Source organism: Prionailurus bengalensis, chromosome D3 (genome assembly GCF_016509475.1).
Source record: "Prionailurus bengalensis isolate Pbe53 chromosome D3, Fcat_Pben_1.1_paternal_pri, whole genome shotgun sequence".
Taxonomy (NCBI): domain Eukaryota; kingdom Metazoa; phylum Chordata; class Mammalia; order Carnivora; family Felidae; genus Prionailurus; species Prionailurus bengalensis.
In genome coordinates, this window is record NC_057356.1 from 89,658,242 (window position 1) to 89,675,648 (window position 17,407).

Sequence of the window (17,407 nt, forward strand, 5' to 3'; positions counted from 1 at the left end):
TGCCCAAAGTTAGCTCAGACTGAAGGGCGCCCAGGCTCATCCAGTCAGAATTCATCCCTGCCTCCTTCATGCTCCCATAGCTGCTGCTATGTTTCCTATAATAATTTCTGTTGATTCAACAAATAGTATTATGAGCCTGGCATCCTGTTAGGTGCTAGAGATAAGAGTTGCAAACCAGACAGCACAGTCCTGCTCACGAGGCGAGCAGCCTGGCGGGAAGACAGACACTGCGCACACATTCGATTCAACATGGCCAAGAGTTATAACGAGATGCTCCAGCCTAGGAGTTTCCCCGCAGCACTGCCATCCCAGAAGTACCCGGCTTCCCATCCCATCCCAATACTGTTCCACTGTGGGTAAAGGGAACGGTGCCCTTCCTCTGGCTCCACCTCGCTTCCTGTGTTTCCAGGACACCCGGACCCTCTACCACTTAACCCAGTGAGTTCCAGGAGTCACCACACACCGTTCTGTGCTCGCTTCCCAGTTCCATCCTGCGGGTGACACGTGACTTCTGCCACCTGCCTCTCGTGACATCTGGTCCTCCGCACTGTCCAAGCCACTGCCCCTCCACCAACCCCCCAACGCTCACCCAGGTGAGGCAGGGTGGTGCCCTGCTGGTGGTGCCACGAAATGACACCATCCCTCGCTCTCAGCTCTGACACAGATTTCAGGTTTCTCCCTTCCCAGGGCCCCTGAGGTCGGGACGGCAGGGACGGAGTCAGGACGGGAGTCTTTTGTACTGTCGCATTTCTTTGCCCAAGAACCTGATATCTGTCCCGGATCTTTTATTGCACACGCACACAGGCGCGTACTTCAAAAGAGCTGATCAGATTGCTCAGGAGGAGAAAAACAGAAAACAGACAGGAGGGGGAGCTCCCCCCAGCAGGACTAACAAAGCATTTCAAAAGTCACTGCTGGGAGGAACCTTAAGTGGGTGATAAAAACATGATCAAAAATAATCTATACAATCTTAAACTAATTTAGAGCCAAATCCCTAAAAGAGCTACATATGCTTAGATACATGTTACCTCTATTTAAAGCCCAAGTACCTGTCAGTTCTCTGAAGACATGTCTGCATAGGATGTGCTCACTACTAACTTAGCGCCTCCACTAATTTGGGGGGGGGGGGGGCGTTACCACGTTTGTATCACACTTTGCTCTTAAGCAGCAACAGTTTGTCCTCATGATTTCAGATACATCTTCCCCTGTGCAGTAGGTATTTTACTTTGTTTCATCAAATACTAACCTGGTTGCTGAATGCCAGGAACACAGCACTTTCTAAGTTTAATGAGGTTCATATTTATATACATTTTCTTATTTGAGGTTCTACCCAATAAGGGAAAAAAAAAAAACCCCTATCTATACAACATAAACACGCACACACAGTGATCACACATGCACATATAGACATGCACACAGAGTGATCACACACTTGCACATACACACATGCAGAGTGATCATACATACACATACACACGTGCAGTGATCACACGCATGCACACACAGTAATCACACATATGCGCAGTGATCACACACACACATACACATGCACAGTGATCACACAGATCTACACATACAGTGATCACACACACACACACACACACACACACACAGTGACCACACAATCACATGCGTCAGAAGAATTCCTTGCTTTTTAAGTTGCATGACAGAAGAGAAGCAGATATCTTGTTTCTTACTTTGTATGAATTTTCATTGGGACGTTTTTAAATTTTAACTTAGTCCTCTACACATTAGCTTGAAAATGACCCAGGAATCACAACTTCTAACGTGAAAGAAAAAGGCATCAAACAGACTACTCCTTTATTTTAACTCCCAGCACCAAGAACAGAACGATGGGTCCAAGGCAAACAAACGGCGACACCGATCTGCCGCCCGCTGCCAGCACTCAGTACGCCGTCCCAAACCAGCGGTTTATTTTCGCCATCCTCAGGTACAGGACCAGGCTGACGACGAAGTGCTCTTCGGTCTCCTTGATCCACACCAGCTCCACGTGCACTTTTCCTTCTGAGTCCACATAGTCGACACAGGAAGTCTGTCCCAGGAAGCTGGGACCGTCAGAGGGCCCCAAAGCCCTCATGCGAACCGGAGAACTGAAACACCAAAACGGTTTCCCATGCTCATCCAAAAGAGTTATGTCCATTATAGAACAACTCTACAAAATAAACACAAACATTCATGAGTGTAAGGGGAAAAGGGCCAATTAGACCCGCTTTCCAGGTCTGATTGATACGTGCCTGGAGGGACAAACGAAGCCCTGCCGTGAAGGATGGAGTGGGAGGGGAGGGAGACGAGAAAAGACAGCAGAACGGCCGGCAGGCGGAGGCAGATGCACACCGAGAGCGAGCGAGCGAGCGAGCGAGAAGGCCGCGCAGCGGGTGGGGCGAGGGGCACCAGGGGGCGGGGTCACGAGGGCGGCGGGCCAGCTCGCCCTCGTCACCTGCACCACGCGCGTCCGATGCACAGCAGAGCAATAAATGGGGGTGGGAGCGGTGACGCAGCACAGGGATGTTGGTGGTCCTTACGTGCCCCCCCCCCCCCCCCCCCGCTACTGCTTCCCTCGTCTGGCACCAGTTCACTCCCTGCAGGCAGCCGGGTCACACGGGGGAAGTTCGAGATGGACAGACAGCCTCCGCCGGTCCTCCCCTTCCCAGACTCAGCGGACGAGACCCAGACCCCGCTTCACAGACACAGGGGCCCCCTCCTCCTCTCCTCTGCACTTGACTCCCCATCCAGTCCCAGGAAGCAGGGCTCCTTTCCCATTTGGTTCCTTCTCCATAACAAATCACTTCTGTCCTGGGGGGGGGGGGGGGGGGGGGGGGGGGGGGAGAGGAGGGGGGAAGTGTTTTATAACCTCCCTCAAATCTTCCTCTACCTACCTTCTGCCTTTCTCCTCAAGAGAACTGTTTCCAATTACCCCTTCCCAAATCTGTCTCTCTCAACATGAACTTCTAGAATGTACACATCCAAGCAGTAGGCAGAACCCACCTTCCCTGCAGAGCAAGTCCGTTCTCCCCACCTGCACCCCCTTTGCTGAAGAACTCTGCAGCGTCAAAGGCTGAGGTCAGACGTGGGGTGTCGGGTTCTCCCAAGGTGCCGGACCCCCTCAATCACCCAGGCTGCTGCAGCACGGTCAGCAAAATGGCCAGCCAACGCATCTTGTGGGGGGCAGGGCGGGGGGCACAGCCATCACCACACATGAGCCTGTGACGCACCCATCAACCACGGTTATACTCAAATCTCTAGCTTGAATTAAAATGGATTTAGAAGTGAGGTTCAGATAAACATTAAAAACGCCAAGGCAATGAAAGGCTAAAGTAAAGGAACAGACAGAAGAAAAGCCTTAGCAAAGGACACCCCATCAGCCGGCACATCTGAGAGGAACGGAGAGAAGGCAGAGCGGGACAGGTTTCGTTCCGAGCGTCACTGAATCAGACCGAAGACTGAAGCAGGGCTCCCACCCTGGCTGTCAGAACGGTCTGTAAAACAGTATGGCGGCCAGTTACCGAGCAGCTGTCGTGTGGGGACTCAGGACTGACATCAGCCACTGCAGGCGTCTCTAAAATGTATTTGAGATCAGAATCTGACTCTAATAAAGAAAAAGAGGGGCGCCTGGGTGGCTCAGTGGGTTGAGCGTCTGACTCTTGATTTCAGCTCAGGTCACGATCCCAGGGTTCATGGGATCAAGCCCCACATGGGGCTGTCAGCCGGAGCCTGTTGGGATTCTCTTTCTCCCTCTCTCTCTGCCTCTCCCATGCTCATGCTCTCTTTCTCTCTCAAAATAAATAAATATACATAGAGAGAGAGAGAGACAAAGAAAGAGACAGAGTGTGAACGGGGGAGGGGCAGAGAGAGAGGGAGACACAGTATCCGAAGCAGGTTCCAGGCTCTGAGCGGTCAGCACAGAGCCCAACGCGGGGCTCGAACTCACCACCGTGAGACCATGACCTGAGCCGAAGTTAGAAGCTTAACCCACTGAGCCACCAGGCACACCTGATAATTAACTGTTTTGAATGCTTGGTCTCAGTCATCATCAGTAATTGTTCTAACTTGTACGGCAGAAAAAAGCCATGTTACTGGAGACAGATCCCACTGGCTCACCTGGAATATGAGAATGCTATTCATCCCACAAAATAAAGATGGCGAACAGGGAGAACCAGGGGCGGCCATGGGCACAAGATCACAGAAGAGAACAAAACTAAGTTACAAGGGCTCTCACCCTCCTCCACCTCCTCCTCCTCCTGCCAACTCCCTCCATCCCTGCCAACCCGCAACCACTAAATAAACTCTCCCGTCCATGTGGCTAACTTCTGACGAGACACCAATTAATGTCACTGTTCAAGGAAGGGTATTCACGGAAGTATCTGTATCCTGACTTTTAACGTGGTGTATGAGCATTTAAGATGTTGAATAAATGCTACTTGCCTGGTCCGACCAAGAGCACCACTCTTTTTCCACAAGACAGACAGACAGAGGGGCTTCAGGGGGGCAAGGGTACAAGAATGTGCTGCAAGCTTGCCCCCCTCCCCACACTCAACGAAAAACAGAAGGCACGCAACAGGCACCTGTTGAATGCATCGACTGTCTGTGCCCAAGAGAAAGTGCACATATCTTCAGACATTAGAACAGTCAAACTAGGACTTTAAAAGCAGGATCACGGATACACATCAACAGACGTCTTTTATCACACAGAAACCAGGTTACATTAAGAAAATTAAACAACAAATTACCTTTATACAGCCATCAAAAATATCAGTTCTCCAAGAGAGGCCAACTTTTCCAATAAGAGGTAGGTGTTCTGTGTTATTTTTAAAACTTATAACAACAATCTTCACATAGCCATCTTCAATGTACCCTGAAAAGATTTAAGAGTTTTACAATTACGACATGCCCATGCAGGACAAGTCAGGACTCTTCAGGCAGGCTGCTTCATAAAGAAGGCCTCATGGGGCTGAGGCCCAGGTTCGGGCATGTGGCCTGAGGCCAGTGGCCCGTACGCTGGGGACACGATCTGAAAGGTGAGTCAGGGAGACACCTGGGGTGCACCTGGATGTCCACCACCTGTCACCAAGAGGGAGACTGCTAAGGAGGCAGGGGTCCTTCTGATTTGATTATACCTACGGTGCTAAAAACGGTAAAGGAGAACTGTGCAGCTTAGGATAGCAGATGCCAAAGTGGTCCAGAAAGGACACTGAACGTGGGGGGTCAAGGAGGGCAATGGGCCGGACTGAGGAGTTTTGAGAGCTGGGGCGCACGGACGAGATTCAGAGCCGCGCGCACACGCTTCCTGGTGGGTGAGCATCCTTGCACACACAGCAGCCGGAGGGCAGACACCCAGCCCCTGTGACCAGCGAGGCGCTAAGAGCAGCCTGGTCACAGTCAAGAGCCCCGCACGACCCCGCTGCCCTGTCCCACTCTCCCAGGCCCTGTGCTCTGTGCTCGGGACTCCCTGTACCACTGGGTGTCCCGTGACAAGCAGCTTGGCATGTCACTGCCCGCACCCGGAAAGTGACTGCCGAACGTGCCGCTCCTTCGCAGGCCACAAGCTTTCTGAGACACCTGCACGGGGTAAGAGGGGAGTCCTGGGGCAGAGCAGACGGAAGAACAGAGGGGAGCGGACGCTCTTTGGCCCAAGGTGGGTGACTGCGGGGGACAGAAGGAAGCCCACGGAAGCTGTCTGCGGAGCCCAAGCGCTGCCCTAGACATCCTGGACCATGTGGTCACCGAGTGGAGCTTGAGCGCTGCTTCGCCAGCGGCCCCCTGGGCGACACGGTGATGCGTTCCAGGCAACACATCCCCTCGGAGCAGAGCTCCCAGTCCTGCAGCAGGGCGCCGGGAGCCCTTCTGCAGCAAGGACAGAGGCAGCCCACAGCCCCCCCAGTCCCCTCCTCCACTGAGCGACTAGCAAGAACCGTGCGTTGACCCCCCCCCTTCTCCCCAGGTGCAGGAGTGCACGCCACAGGACACTGTCCCTTCCCAGGCAACGCTCTGCTGTCACCTCGGCAGGGCTCCATGCAAGTGGGGGGGAGAGCTGCGAGAAGCGGGGCCTCAGAGGAGACGCGGTAATGACACTCGGAATGGACCAGATGCGGCTCTGCTCTGCTCTGTATTACTGCACAGCCATGTGCAAAATCGAGAGAGACCTCCGACCAGCTGGCATGTGTCCTGGCAGCCAGACGACGCCATACACTAAACCGCGAGTTCATTTTCCATGTGGCTTGTCCTCAGGACACTGCAGAAAATGGACTCCGAAGTACAGCAGCCCATAACAGCTCAGTGGCAATTGTCTAAGCTAATAAACATGAAACCTCTGTGGAAGCAAGGGCTGCTGGCATTTTATCACCAAATATTCTCCCACTTTAGAGCAACTTTAACATTTGCCGTATCTTGAAAGGTCAGGGCTCTTTCTACGCACTCTGCAAGTGCCTGTATCTATAGGAGAAAAAGGTTAGGCCCTCCCCACAGTTAAACAATCCGCACACAGAACGTATGCGAAAACGTGTATCTATAAAATAGGTAATATTTTTGAGTTCTTACTGTACATCGAGCATTATGTTAAGCGCTTTACGCACGGTAGCTCAAGACATCTTAAGATACTACTATGAACGAGGCATTGTATGTTCTGAATTCGCAGGTGAGACAACTACATACAGGTTAACAGTACCTCGGGCAAGGTCGTGCCAGTCGTAAGTGCAGAGACACGGACTCAAACGCTGTTATGTGTCTAGAGTCTTTCTTATAACAGGTTAACACAGATACAAAAGGGGGAAACATAATCACCTATTTGCTTAAACACTAGCTGAGAATTTACAATATAGATTTAAATTCTCATGAAATCTTGCTTTCGTATTACTGCCAGTAGAGGAAAACCTATAAATTAGCAGACAACATATGCTGGGGAATCACTTATGGCTCCTCCTCCAAATTTGTGGTAATCCCTCCAGCTGGGAGTCCAATGCTCACGTATCTCTTCCCCTCCCCAACCTTCCTATAACAAGGCCATAAGTGGCCGGGGTTCCTTCTCTGTGAGATAATGTACCCTTAGCGAGTTCCTGTGTTGCTTAAATCATTCAGAATAAATTCTGTTGTTGGAAATTCCAACTTCAACCTACCAAAACATAAGACCATCCCCAAAATGCAGACAAATTAAATTCGAGGCTCACTGCCCTTGGCTTCCAGTGACATTCAGTTACAGGCATGGCTTTTAGAGTCATAAAGGCCTCATTCCAAACCCTGCCCAGCCATTTATTAGCTGTGTAACCATGGTCAAGCTCTAAGCTGAGTAAAATAAGAACACACACAGAAGGTACTTTATAAGGCTTTGTGAACACTAATATAACTAATAATATATATTAACATTAAAGGGTAGATTATTATATATCCCAGGCTAAATGTGCTAAGCACCTTAGATGCACTATATCAACAATAATACTCTATCTAAAGAGTCAAGCCTACAGCAGAGGAGACAAAAGATGTGTACCATGTACGTGGATTGCAAGACTCAATAATTATTGAGACATCCATTCACCCAAATGATCTACAGGTTCAATGCAATCCTAATCATAAACCCAGGAGACATTTTAATTAATAATTTATAAATATTAAACATAGAAAAATAAAAAATAAAAATTAACAAGCTGCTTCTAAAATTCACATGGAAATACTAAGGACCTAAAACAGCCACACAATCTTAAGAAGAAAAAAAAAGTTGACTTCTAGACTTACTATAGATGTACAGCAATGAAGACACACAAGAACAGAACAGATGGGTCCAAAAATAGACCAATACTCTTACTGGAAGTTGACCTCTGACAAAGACATCAAGATAATTTAGTGAGAAAATCTTTTCACAAATGGTGCAAATAACTTATCAATATGGAAAAACAGAATGAACCTCATCCCTTACCTTATACTTTACACAAAAATTAATTAGGGTTGGATAACAGACCTAAATATAAAAGTTAAAACCATAATACAACTTGAAGAAAGAAAGCATACCTCTATAACCTGGGGTAGAAAAAGTTTTTAAGACCAAAAAAAAAAAAAGACAAAATTTTAAAAACCTGATAAATTAGATTTCATCCAAATGTGAAACTTCTGGTCATTAAAGCATATCATTAAGAGTTAAGAACATACAATGGGGAAAGGATGGTCTCTTCAATGAATGGAGTTGGGAAAACTGGATAGCCACACGCAAAAAAAAAAAATAAAATAAAACTGGATCCCTTATCTTACACCATATACAAAATTAACTCAAAATGGATTCAGACTTGAATGTAAGAAACCATACCAGAAACCATAAAACTCCTAGAAAAAAAAAATAAGCTCCTTGACATAGGTCTTGGTGATACATTTTGGGATCTGACTCCAAAAGCAAAGGCAACAAAAGCAAAACATAAACAAATGGGACTCCATCAAACTTCCGCACAGCATAGGAAACCATCAACAAAGTGAAAAGACAACCTACCGAATGGAAGAAAATATCTGCAAATAATATGGGCAACAAGGGGTTAACATGCAAAATATATAAAGAACTCATAAAACTCAATGTCAAAAGAAAATCCAATTTAAAAATGGGCAGAGAATCTGGGTAGACATTTTCCCAAAGAAGACATCCAGATGTCCAACAGACACATGGAAAGATGCTCAACATCACTCATCACCAGAGAATCAAATCAAAACCACTATGAGGTATCTCCTCACACCTGTCAGAATGGCAATTATTAAAAAAAAAAAAAAAAAAAAAACAGGAAATAACAAGTACTGGTGAGGAGGTGGAGAAAGGAGAACCCTCGTGCACTGTTGGTGGTAATTAGCTACATTAATTCATCCTCTCCACCATGGAAAACAGTATAGATGTTCCTCAAAATTGTTTTTAAAAAATTACTGTGTAATCTAGAAATTCCACTTCTGGATATTTGTCCAAAGGAAATATAATCACTAGCTCAAAAAACAAATCTTAGCATTGCATTATTCACTAAAGCATGATTTATAACAGCCTAGGCATGAAAACAACCTAAGTGTCCATCAACAGACGAATGGATAAAAATCTGTAATACACACACACACACACACACACACACACACACACACACACACACACTAAATGGAATATTCGGCCATAAAAAAGAAGGAAATCCTTTATTTGCAATGACATGGATGGACCCAAAGAACATTATGCCAAGTGACACAAGCCAGACATAGAAAGACAAATATGGGATTTCACTTGTATGTGTAATCTGAAAAACAAAAGAAATAAATACAGAGAACAGAATGATTGCTGCCAGAGGGGAGGAGTGGATGAAATGAGTGAAGCAGGTGAAGAGACACAAACTTAATGGTTATAAAATAAGTGAGCACAGCACGGGGACTATAGTCAAATATTGGTAGAGCATACTTGAAAGTTGCCAGAAGAGTAAATCCTACAATTTTCTATATGGTGACAGATGGTAACTAGACTTACGATAGTGATCATTTCAGACTGTGTGAATATCCAATCATTATATCGTACACCAGAAAGTCATGTAATATGTCAATTATACCTTAATGAACAAAATTTTTAAGATACCTTGAAGGCAATGAGTAAGCCAGCCACAGACTGTGAAAAGATACTTGCAGAACATTTATCCGCCAAGGGACTGGCATTCAGAAAACACAAAAAAGCCATGTAATTCACAAATAGTTAACTGTTTTTATTTTTTTTTTAATTTTTTTTAACGTTTATTTATTTTTGAGACAGAGAGAGACAGAGCATGAACAGGGGAGGGTCAGAGAAAGAGGGAGACACAGAATCTGAAACAGGCTCCAGGCTCTGAGCTGTCAGCACAGAGCCCGACGTGGGGCTCGAACTCACGGACCGCGAGATCATGACCTGAGCCGAAGTCGGCCGCTCAACCAACTGAGCCACCCAGGCGCCCCAAGTTAACTGTTTTTAAAAAGGCAAAAGTATTAACAGACACTTCAAAAAGATATGAAAATGGCCAAGAGGCACACGAAAAGGTGCTCACCACTACTGGCCATCAGGGAGACGCAAATCAAAGCCACGAAGTCCTGATCCTACTCCCACAGGCTGGAATGACTAAAATTAAAAGACTAATAACATCAAATGTTGGTGGGATATGGAACCACCATATAACCGTACTGTACGCTGCTGGGGGGGAGGGGGTATAAAATGGTACAAACACTGTAAAAATTATTTGGTAATTTCTCATACATAAAATTTTCTTAAACATAGAAAAATGTCTGGCAATTTTTAAAACATAAACTCTCCCTGGAGAGGAGGAGCCAAGATGGCAGAACATGGAAATTTTCTGTGTGTCTCGCGTCCATGGAACACAGCCAGACCAACACTAAACCATCCTACACACCTAGAAAACTGACTGGAGGACTAACACAACAATCTGCACAACCTGAACCACAGAATTCAGCAGGTACGCGGTGCAGAGAAGTGAACTTGGGGAGCAAGAAGGCGCAGGAAGGGAGGTGCTTTTGCAAGCGGAGAGAGGAGAGAGATGGGAGGGGGGGGAAGGGGAGAATACGGGCAAAGCACCCCTCCCCAAAAGCAACTGGAGATAAAGTAGAAAATTGGAAACAGCCGCAGGGACTAAACGAAAAAGGGAGAAAGGAGAGGGTTTAAATTCCATTAAGACCGTAAACAAGGGGAGCGCAAAGGCTGCAACTCCGCAGCTCGATACCTGGCGGTGCTCTGGTGGGAAGGGTGAATCCCCAGGAGCAGAGTGGGGTCCGGGAGGTTCTCGGGCCACACGGGGAAAGCGGTTCCAGGGCTGAAAGAGCATTTGATAGAGACTGTTGAAGCCACCTGGACCCGGCAGACCCCAGAAAACGGCCACAGTCACTGGTGCTGGAACAAGGTCGTGGAGGGTGAAGCCTGGTGCCAGGCGTGTGTTGTGATTTTCCATAATCCCTGAAACGCTGCTGCTACTCCGTCTCATGAACTTTTTTCTGGGGCGGGCTGGCACCTGACCGCAGTCTCGGGGGCACCGGCAGCAGCAGGGTCCGGCGGGCGTTCCTGGGTGCAGCCGACATTCGGCCATTGCTCATTCGGCCACTGCTCGGAGAGACCCTCCCGCAGAGGGGCGGAACGGGTCAAAGCCTCAGTCCTTCGGAAGCAAGGGGCCGGGGAAAACAGCCGCATCTGAGACAAACCTCAGGAGAGAGGTACTGCCTGGGCCCTGGTCACGGAGAGTGGGAAAGCAGGGAGTGGATGAGAGCTGAAGACGGAGGACCGGCGCGCGACTGCTGATCCGGGAGAACGGACTGGGTGGCTGGCCGGCGCCATTTTTCACCGCTCCAGCGCATGCCCACGCACGCGCACCTACGAGCACGGTAAGAATCCACCCCAGGAGGCTGGCAGCGCCATCTAGGGGAGAGCGGAGCCGTTACACCGAGCCCCGCCCAACTGGGCCAACTTCGCTCTTCAAGAACACAGACCTAGCGCCGGCTTCATCTATGGACTATAAAGAGCTACATGGACCGACCTCTAGGGGAAAACGAAGCAATTTCAGTCCTACTTCAATCTGTTAGTAGGTTCATCTTTTCAATTTTCTTACTTTCCTTTTTTTTCTCTTTTACGCTTCTTCTTGAATACAGAAAAAGAAAAAATCCATTTTTATTTTCAATTTTTATTAAAAATATTTTCTTTAATTACTATATTTTTTACTTTTGTGTAAATTTTTTCAAATTCTATTTTACTTCCGTCATTTTATTTTAGTCTACTTCCATGTATTCACCTTTTCAAATTTTCAAACGATCTCCTTTTTTCTTTTTCTTTTTTCTCTTTTCCATTTCTTTTCTTTTTCTTTAATGCAGAAAGAGAAAAACTTCACTTTTACCTTCAATTTCTATTAAAAATATTTTTCATTAACTTTTTTACTATATTTTTTGCTTTTGTGTAAATTTTCTCAAATTCTATTTTACTTTCATCATTTTATTTCAGTCTACTACAGTGTATTCACTTCTTCAAATTTTCAAACGATTTCCTTCTTTCCTTTTTTTGTTCTTTTTTCTCTTTTTCATTTCTTTTCTATTTCTTGAACATAGAAAAGATTCATTTTTATTTTTAATTTTTAATAAAAATATTTTTCTTTAAATTTTTTCTATTTACTTCTGTGTATATTTTTTCAAATTCTATTTTACCTCCATCATCTCATTTTAAGTCTACTTCAGTGTATTCATTTTTTCAAATTCTCAATTTCCCTTTTTTTTTTCTCTCCCCCCCCCTTTTTCTCTAATCTGTCAAACCACTTTCAACACCCAGACCAAAACACACCTAGGATCTAGCATCATTTATTCAATTTGTGTGTGTGTGTGTGTTTAATTCTTTAATTCTAATATTTTTTTAATTTTAATTTTTTTATTTTAATTTTTCTACCTCATTAATTCCTTTTCTCCCTTCAAAATGACAAAACGAAGGAATTCAACCCAAAAGAAAGAGCACGAAGAAACGACAGCCATGGATTTAACCAACACAGATATAAGCAAGATGTCTGAACCACAATTTAGAGTCACGATAACAAGAATACTAGCTGGAGTCAAAAATAGATTAGAATCCCTTTCTGCAGAGATAAAAGAAGCAAAAAATAGCCAGAATTAAATTAAAAATGCTATAAATGAGCTGCAATCATGGATGGATGCCACAGTGGCAAGGATGGAGGAGGCAGAACAGAGAATCAGCAATGTAGAGGACAAACTTATAGAGAATGATGAAGCAGAAAAAAAGAGGGAGATTAAGGCAAAGAGCACAATTTAAGAATTAGAGAAATCAGTGACTCATTAAAAAGGAATAACATCAGAATCATAGGGGTCCCAGAAGAGGAAGAGAGAAAAATAGGGGTAGAAGGGTTAGGTGAGCAAATCATAGTGGAAAACTACCCTAACCTGGGGAAAGACACAGACATCAAAATCCAGGAAGCACACCGGACCCCCATTAGATTCAACAAAAACCGACCATCAACAAGGCATATCATAGTCAAATTCACAAAATACTCAGGCAAGGAGAGAATCATGAAAGCATCAAGGGAAAAAAGTCCTTAACCTACAAGGGAAGACAGATCAGGTTTGCAGCAGACCTATCCACAGAAACTTGGCAGACCAGGATATATTCAGTGTGCTGAATCAGAAAAATATGCAGCCAAGAATTCTTTATCCAGCAAGGCTGTCATTCAAAATAGAAGGAGAGATAAAAAGTTTCCCAGGCAAACAAAAATTAAAGGAGTTTGTGACCACTAAACCAGCCCTGCAAGAAATTTTAAGGGGGACTCTCTGAGGGGAGAAAAGATGAAAACATAAATTAATTAATAATAAATAAATAAAGCAACAAAGATTAGAAAGCACCAGAGAACACCACCAGAAACTCCAACTCTATAAGCATCATAACGGCAATAAATTCCTATCTTTCAGTACTCACTCTAAACATCAATGGACTCAATGCTCCAATCAAAAGACATAGGGTAACAGAATGGGTAAGAAAACAAGATCCATCTATATGGTGTTTACGAGACCCACTTTAGACCTAAAGACACCTTCAGATTGAAAGTAAGGGGATGGAGAACCATCTATCATGCTAATGGTCAACAAAAGAGCCAGAATGGCCATACTTATATCAGACAATCTAGACTTTAAAATAAACACTGTCTCAAGAGATGAAGAGGGATGCTATATCATAATTAAGGGGTCTATCCACCAAGAAGACCTAACAATTGTAAACATTTATGTGCCAAATGTGACAGCACCCAAATATATAAATCAATTAATCACAAACATAAAGAAACTCATCGATAATAATACCATAATAGTAGGAGACTTCAACACCCCACTCACAGCAATGGACAGATCATCTACTCAAAATATCAACAAGGAAACAATGGCTTTGAATGACACACTGGACCGGATGGACTTCACAGATATATTCAGAACATTTCATCCTCCGAAAAGACCATATATTGGGAAACAAAATCAGCCCTAAGTAAGTACCTGTAGTATTCTTGTAATTTTTTCTAGCTTGGAAATTACATCAAAATAAAAAGTTACCAAAAAACCACACTCAACAAAGGTCAACAATCAGCAGCTGTATCAACCTTCCTCTGCTTATTGCAACTAGCTATGCTTTGCCTACCCAACCGGTAACTCTGGGGATGCCAACCAAATCTGTGTCCTCAGATCTTCTTCCTTTGAGGGATTTAGTCCCTCAAAACTTCACCATTCACCCCTATGGGTTATAGCACCTTTCAGCCTACACTAATCTCTTCCTTTTCTAACCCTGCTGCACATATACCTGAAGATTTAATTATAGTGGATTGTTTTTGCATGTTAGATATTTCCTAAAATAACCTGCAGTCTTTGGGAATAAAGGTCATGTCTCCTATGGCATGATTAATGGCACTACTAATAACATTTCTCATTTTTCAGCTATGATTAGAATTCATTTTTTGGCCCATAAATAGAACACAGAAAAGGCAGGGAGAGTAAAGAATGTTGGGAAGAGAGATTGACTGACCAATTGGTCTGACTGCATGGTCTTCCTATGGCAAACAGGAAGAAGAGGTAAGGGGGTTAAATTGGATTAAAACTGCCTACAGCTAGAACAGCAACACAGGCTCGCTAAACACATAACTGGATGAGCGGAAATCGAGTAAGACAGGCCCTAGAGCGCCATCTGAGAGGCCGACGTGGTAACATGAATAAATGGACCAGACATCTGGACATTGGGGAGCAACTCTCGGGGCGCAGAGATAAATCTCGGGTAAAGAGGAAGGAAGACCCTACAATCTCAAAAACATTCGCCACCGAGTAGTAACAATGGAAAGCTGCACAGACACCAACGCTACAAAGGAATAATTAATAACGACAAAAAAATGTCATTAGACTCTATCAAATAGAATAGGCACTATGTTCTTGGGGTGAGAGAATCTTTAGTATTTCCCCCTTTTTCTTGTTAGGTATGGAACACAAATCTCATGGCAAACACCCAGCTTCTCTCTTTTCTCGGCTGTTTCCAGATACCTCTGTTTTCCAAACCCCTGATGCACATGAAATTAAAGTAATTTCACGTAGTTGAACGCAGACATAGATCAGGGGACTATGAAAGGAGAGGTCTCCGAACGTGCTGAGGATCAGAAGTTTCCCCTCCGTTACACTGGCTGTAGTGGCCGCACGAGTGGCAGGAAGAAGAGCTGTGCTGGAAGGTGACAGAGGAGGAAAACTTTCAAATCTGTAGGACCATTTCCCTCCAGAGTCCAGAGTTGGTGAGTGTGATGAGTTTAGTAAAAGCTCCTAAGTCTTTTGAGCCACAGAGTCTCTATTTCTTTCACACCAGCAACAACCCTCACAGTCTACATTTGCTGCGAGTATTGTCCCTGGTACTGGTGACAAGAAACTTGATTAAAAACAGGATAAAGTGTGCACTCAGACTCTTTAAAAGCTCCCTGCTCGTTAATTCAATAACGTTTGAAAATAGCTTTTCCCATCGACGTGCATAAAGATTCAGACCGCTGTTTTCACAAGACCTGGTTCTACTTTCCGTACCATTGGACCAATTTTCTATCAGTCCAGTTGATCTGAAAATACACTATTTTTTCTAAGGTAGTCCTTCCACACGTTTAAGGGGAAGGTACATGGATATTTGTTTTGGGCTCTCCGGCAACTGTTCTGCTTCTCTCACTAAGCATGTTCTAATATTCCTCTGAGACACGCTCCCAGCTCAGTCCCAGTATCTCCGGCGGTAGCAGCCAGACCCAGATATGGAGCATCCCATTCACCTGGCACCTGGCTGAGTCAGGGGTGAGTTCAGAACCCGAACAGAGTCAAGAAGATGCAATGAGACTCTTAGGGAGGAGTGCTCAGGAGGAGAACCTCAGACTTGGACGTGAGCTCTCGAGCTAGCCAGAGCTGCCTGGAAAGGAGGAAGCAGAATTCAGAATGTAGGGAAGTAAGAAGATGGAGAATGGGCAGACCAAGATGGACAGACAAGCTGTCTAGACACATCCTGTCCCCCTGACAGGCAATAAGCCCTTGCATCAAGCTGTCTGAAATAAAACATCCCCTTGGGTTTTTCAACAACATGAATCCTTTCTGCTAAGCCAGTTTTAGGTTAGGTTTTCCATAGCTTGAAACCAAAATTTGCTTTATTTGTACAGAAGTGTTTTGGTTCTTTTAAAATAATTTTTGAGTCAGAAAATATGAATATATTAATGAGTGAAAAAGAAGAAGATGATGGGAAAACAGATTTGAGACAATGCTAAGAGACAAAAGGCTAAACACAGGGCCCAGAGCAGGTAAGAGCAGATATATTTAGGAAGAGAAATTGGGATGTACTTTTTGGAAAGAAGTGGGACATCTTTTTCTCTGAAACAGGAAAAAAAAAAACCAAGAATACAAAGAGACCGTAATACAGTGACAACGTGGTGGCAGAAGAGAGAGGAAGATCAGGAGGAAGCACAAAGGTGACGATTTTTCTTAGCACAGCAGGTAGTGAGCCCAAGAACCAGGAACAGAGCAGGACGGTGACGGTGATCATACTTAAAGAGTCTTACATGAAATATAAAGGGGACTTATGAGCTGATTAGAAGATGTCTGAGTAGCAAAAAGGGTAAGTTGAGTCTGAGAGCACCAACGGACGTGCACTTGGGATTTTCCCCCAAGGAACCGGGAGCCTTCAAGTGAGGAAAGCAACGTCAAGGTGAGAAGAAGTACTTTAGCTATTGAGGCAGGGAGGCCACAGGGCAACAAGGAAAAGGTCTCCAAGTAGTCTGACTGCATCTGTAAAACCCAGGCTGTGTGCCCCGAAAAATGACGCCAGAAAGGGAACAGAAGAAATCAGGAGAAACCCCAAGAGGTCTGTAAAAAACCCAGGAATTATGGATGGTAACATGTTTGTGATCTGAGAAGTGACTCTAAGCTCAACATCCTGAAGATCTAAGTTTTACCAACGACTAAATTCATACCAGCAGAAAAACTACAAAACCCATTACTTATGTTTCTTATTAGACTTCCCTTCCTCAAACGGCTTGTTTTAAGTAAGAGATTCTACTTTTCACAATTGCCTTAATAAATATCTAGGGAAAAAAGCACAATGTATTATCTAAACAATATCCTTGAAGATGAAAATATAAACAAAGACCTCATTACCTTCCCTTTAAATGATTTTAAAAATTCAAATCGCCAGAGAGAAAGAGCAAATCAAAATCGGAGGTCAAATCTCAAACAGAAGTCACAGTCCAGAACAGCAAGAAAAGATGAGAAGGGCCCTCCCTGGGCTCTGCTGCCACCATTGTGACATCTTTACATTTCCAAGGAAGAGCCCGGTGGCTTCATTTTGCACTGGGTCCCACAAACCATGTGGCCTGTCTCGCTTCCAGGTAGAGTGGCACCT

At 44.9% G+C, this 17,407-nt stretch overlaps 1 protein-coding gene across 1 annotated transcript in view; it reads right to left on the reverse strand.

Moving 5' to 3' along the window:
- Positions 1-1,804: 1,804 nt before the first annotated feature.
- Positions 1,805-17,407, reverse strand: part of FBXO15 (F-box protein 15) — a 48,100-nt gene continuing 32,497 nt past the window's right edge. The window contains exons 9-10 of the mRNA XM_043559084.1: positions 4,749-4,873; positions 1,805-2,173 (exon numbers count right to left, since the gene is read on the reverse strand). Coding sequence (XP_043415019.1) covers positions 1,907-2,173; positions 4,749-4,873 — 392 coding nt within the window. The 3' untranslated portion in view covers positions 1,805-1,906. The remainder of the gene's footprint in view (positions 2,174-4,748; positions 4,874-17,407) is intronic.